Below are 4,816 nucleotides of genomic sequence, written 5' to 3' on the forward strand. Positions count from 1 at the left end.
TTCGCCACGCAAACGGTTTCTTTTGCTGACTGTTTTGCGCAGCCCTCTCGCCTGATACGGAGCTTTGTTTTAAGCGGTGTCCTTGCGATTCTATCTTCTTGGGGAGCTCTTGGGGAGCAGAATCTAAATCCCTTTAAATCGGCGCATCCGCACATGTCACCAGCGCAGACAAGCCAAGTGCCGCGCACCCCCCGACCCGTTGCCCCCACTGCACTCAGCCGGGGGAGGCCTCTCTGCACCCCGGGGGCCACTCCGCCCCTGCCCGAGCGAAGCTCTCCTGCCTCGCCCCGAAGCTCCAGCGAGGCGCCTCAGCAGGCGGAGCAGGAACAGGGGCGGAAATTCCCCTTGGCAATGACCCGCTGGCCTTTGGTCTTTCAGCCAGACTTCATTGCCACCTTGCAATAAAACATCTCAGGATATACGGTCTGCAATTTGCCACCCCTCCCTGCGTTGGGTGACTAGGCGATTTCCAGGTGGGGCAAAGTTCTTGCGGGACGGGTGTCGGGCTGGCGAGCACGTGGTCCCGGGGCGGCCCTGCCAGGCTGCTCCTCTCTGCTGGCTGCGGAGCCATGGATGGTCCCGGACACGTTCGGTGCGCCTCCGCTCGCCTCCTCCTCCTCTCCCTCCTGTGCCCCATAACCGGTAGGTGAATGGGGGGGACCGAGGGCTGGGGAGATGGGATCGCCGGGCTGCCTGGGCGAGGGCGGGGTTCTGCGGGCCCAGCAGCTCCGCGGGGGTCTTGCTTGGTCCTCTGGGGCCGGCCGACACTGAGCCGAAGGGGGCAGGCCACGGGCAGGTCATTCCCAGCTGGGGTGGGGGAGCCGCTTCGCTCTGCGGTGGCCGCTCCCGGCCCGGAGCGTCTAGCGAGCTCCGTCTCTTGCAGCGCTGGCCTGCCTGAACGGGGGCACCTTTGATGGGGGCAAATGCATTTGCCCCCCTGCTTACTTCGGGCCCCGCTGCGAAGAATGCGTGGACGCCGGCCTCTGCGGCACTGCCACCCCAACAGCAAGTCCAGCGCCACCCACCGCCACCGCCACCTCCGCCACAGGTATCTTGCCGGCAGGGACCACCTTCACAGGGTCCGCTCTACTCTGGTATTTTGGTGCCTACCTTTTTCTGAGGGCATGAGCCAAATTACGTGGACCCAGCGGGTGTGTGGGGGGGGGGGCAGCCCCGGAGTCCGGAAAGCCGCCGTGCAGTGCAATGGCGCGGAACATGAACAGACTGCCTTTGCACCGCCACAGTCCAGCTGCTTCCGTGCCTCCTGCCCCCTCTCTGCGATTCGGGGTTCTGTCTCCTGGTCGTCCGCCCGGAAGCAGTGGGGCTGATCGGTGCCGAGCCACAGGGGGGCTGCTGGCAGGCCTGGCCCCTCTGGCTTCGCTCTGCGGTGGCCGCTCCCGGCCCGGAGCGTCTAGCGAGCTCCGTCTCTTGCAGCGCTGGCCTGCCTGAACGGGGGCACCTTTGATGGGGTGAAATGCATTTGTCCCCCTGCTTACTTCGGGCCCCGCTGCGAAGAATGCGTGGACGCCGGCCTCTGCGGCACTGCCACCCCAACAGCAAGTCCAGCGCCACCCACCGCCACCGCCATGGCCACCACCGCCACGGCCAGCACCGCCACGGCCACCACCGCCACAGGTAACTTGCTGGGGCGGGGGATGGGCACGGTGGGATCCAGCCCTGGGTCGTGGGTGCCCTTTTGCTGGAGGGGAAGGACTGCGTCTTCAGAAGGGTAGCAGAGGGGACAAGGAGAACTACGGGCCAGTTAGCCTTACGCCCCTTCTGGGAAAGATGACGGAAAAGCTCGTAATAGGGAAAGCTCTAGCGACCCTGGATAGGGAAGGGAGGGCGGTGGCCACGCAACACGGCCTCCGCAAAAAGAGGTCCGGCCAGACAATCCTTGTGGATTTCCAGGATAAGGTTTTGAGGGGGCTAGACGTGGGGGACGTGGTTTGCCTGGATTTGCGCCGCATGACCTCCTGGCCGAGAAATTGTTGAGCTTTCGGATAGCTCGAGGCGCTGGCCCATGGGGGAGGGCAGGGTAACGGCCACCAGCAGAGGGGGACCAGCAGCAGGGAAGCCTCAGGGTGGCGGCCAGCGACGAGCAGAGTCCCGCAGGGCTCAGCCTGGGACCGGGCTGTTCAGCCTCTGTATCAGCGACTTGGCAGAGGGGACAACCAGTCTGCCGATCAAATTCACAGATGATGCGAACATGGGGTGGTGGCCACAGCGGAGGACGGCGCAAGTCCGTGAGGGACGGCAGGATGGTGTTCAATGCAGACAAGTGCAAAGTTTTGCACTTGGGAATCAGGAATAAGGGCCAGAGGTACAAGTTTGGGGACAAGTGGCTGGAGAGCAGCACTTGAGAAAGGGACCTCGGGGTGCTGCTGGACTGCAGGCTGAACGTGAGCCAGCCGTGTGATGCGGTGCTCAAGAGGGCGAACGCCACCCTTGGGGGCATAGCCAGAAGCGTGGCTTCTAGATCGGGAGAGGGATTGCTGCCACTCTGTATGACTCTGGTGCGCCCGCAACTGGAGTGCGCTGTCCACTTCTGGGCTCCACGTTACACGAGGGACAGAGCAAGGTTAGAATCAGTTCTGTGCAGGGTCACAAGGAGGGCAGCCAGGTTGTGGGGGATGCCATATGATAGGAGGCTGGGGGAACAGGGGCTCTGTCTCCGGGGCAGGCTCCGGCCCCGATGCCCCAGGCAGCAGTACGTGCTGCAGGTGCGGCAGAGACCGCAGTGCCACCGTCACCTTTAAGGACGGCTGAAGTCACCTTGCACTGGAGAAAGTTTGGGGGGCTCGCCTGCCTCAGTCCTCCCAAAAGGGCCCCCGAGGCAGACGCGGGGGCGACCTGGGGCCACTCTGGGGGCCCACGAGCCACGATGTCACGCGCAAATGCCCGGCCTCCTCCACGAGGGGAGGGTTCCCTCCGCTCTTCCCACCCTGTCTCCTGCACCAAGCAGCCTCCGAGGAAGGGGGCGCCGGAGGGTGGCCTGTCTGAACAGTGAGGCCAGGAGCACCCCTGCTCGGGGCGGCCCTGCCCTGCCTGCAGAGGAACATGGGCGCTCTGGCAGACGTGCCGAGCTCACTGTGCAGAGAAACGGTCGCATCCGGCCTTGCCAGCGTTTCGAATGCATGAGGGTTTTCCCCCCGGTTTTCCGCCCTGTGTGGGGCCAGGGACTACCGTCCGTCCTTCCTTCCTCGCAGGCATCTGCCAGAACGGGGGCACGTGGCTCGGAGAAGTCTGCCGCTGTACCCACTACTTCTGGGGCCCCAGATGCGAGTTTGTCGTGAACGTCATCGAGGTCAACACAGGTATGGCTGCTGCAGCCCCCGAAAGGGCAGCAGAGAAAGCGGTGGGTGTCCAAGGCGACCGGCCCCCTAGACCAGCGGTGGCGGGCCCATGGCACACGTGCCGCAACGGCCAGGCAGAGCCCTCTCTGTCGGCACGCGGGCCAATTCGCCCCAGCAGCCGAGCATCGGACAACAGCGCACACAGGGGCCATGCGCTGCTCGGAAGGGAGTGGCGGAGCCAGGCGATGACGTCACGAGCCGCGACTTATTAGCCACGACTCGTCTGAGCTTCCAAATGGCCAGTCAGTGTGCTGCCAGGGATATATATATATGTTTGCTTGGATTGGCTGTGAGGTGTTTTTATTAAACTAAAACCGCCGTTTTCGGGTTTTATTGCAGTGTTGGCACTTTGCGATAAATAAGTGGGTTTTGGGTTGCAGTTTGGGCACTCAGCCTCTGAAAGGTTCGCCGTCACTCTTCAGACCGGCGCGTCCAGACTTGGGCCTGGTGCTGCCCCCGCCTGCTGGAGCCCCGCGGCCGGTCTTCCTCCCGCAGGCGCATGGGGGGAGGCCTGCTTGCGCTGCCCTCTTGCCCCTTCCGCTCCCGGGGCCCCTTCCCTGGCACCGGGGGCCACCCTAACCACGGGAACGCGTCTCATTGCAGCCGTGAGCGCGTGGATTGACGTGACCGTTACCGTCACCAACCGCAGATTCGTGGCAGCGCTGGCTGACCCTTCCACGGAGGAGTATCGGGACTTTGCCAGGGAGTTCACGCAGCAGGTGAGTCCCGGAGAGCCCGTCTCCAGGTAAACCCCGAGCGAAGCCTGTGGCCGGGCGCGAGGCCCAGCGGGGCGGAAGGCGGGCAGCCTCGGGTTTCTCCCACCAGGCCCAGCCCCTGGGAGGAAGGGGCAGGCCAGGGGCGCTGCAACCAGGTAGGCTTCTCACCCCCCCTCCTCCTGGAAAGGATGTAAGCCATGGTGAAGTGGGGGGCAGGCTGCTGTTTCCCTGTTCAGCAGCCCCCCAGGAAAGGTGGGGCAGGCTGTTCCAAGATGATCCTTCCACGCCCTTTCCCACTTCCAACCCTCCCCGCAAAGCTCGGTTGGCTCCAAGAAGCAAAGGAAGGAGGCGGGGTGCCCCCCCCCGGACCCCGGGACAGCTTTATGGGGCTGGGTTTCGGCAGGGAAAGGAGGGGGCGGGGAAGGGCCCAGCGCTCCTCCCCAGCCGCGGGAGCCCCGCTCTGCCCCAGCGCCGCCTGCGGGGGAGGCGGAGGGGAGGGGTCTCCGGCGAAATCCGGGGGGCGCCGCTCCCGCCCGCCGAGCGCGACCTCCGTGCAGAACCCAGACGTTGCCTTGCAGGTGGGAGCGATTTACCGGAAAGTGCCGGAGTACCACAACACGACCGTGGGGCAGCTCCGGTGAGTGTGAGGAAAGGGTCGTGAGCCCCGCTTCCTGCGCCCCCCCCCGGTTGCGCCCCGCCCCCCCCCCCCGCCGCCCGCTGGCCAGGGAAAAGGGCAGCGCGGCC

The 4,816-nt window shown here is 65.1% G+C and overlaps 1 protein-coding gene across 2 annotated transcripts in view; it reads left to right on the forward strand.

Annotated features, from left to right (window-relative positions):
* The first annotated feature begins 1,188 nt into the window (after positions 1-1,188).
* Positions 1,189-4,816, forward strand: part of MUC3A (mucin 3A, cell surface associated) — a 6,394-nt gene continuing 2,766 nt past the window's right edge. For both annotated transcript variants that reach the window (XM_044426802.1, XM_044426803.1), the window contains exons 1-4: positions 1,189-1,635; positions 3,210-3,317; positions 3,960-4,075; positions 4,651-4,709. In XM_044426802.1, coding sequence (XP_044282737.1) covers positions 1,587-1,635; positions 3,210-3,317; positions 3,960-4,075; positions 4,651-4,709 — 332 coding nt within the window. In that variant the 5' untranslated portion in view covers positions 1,189-1,586. The remainder of the gene's footprint in view (positions 1,636-3,209; positions 3,318-3,959; positions 4,076-4,650; positions 4,710-4,816) is intronic.

Source organism: Varanus komodoensis, unplaced genomic scaffold (assembly GCF_004798865.1).
Source record: "Varanus komodoensis strain SLA01 unplaced genomic scaffold, ASM479886v1 scaffold182, whole genome shotgun sequence".
Lineage (NCBI taxonomy): Eukaryota > Metazoa > Chordata > Lepidosauria > Squamata > Varanidae > Varanus > Varanus komodoensis.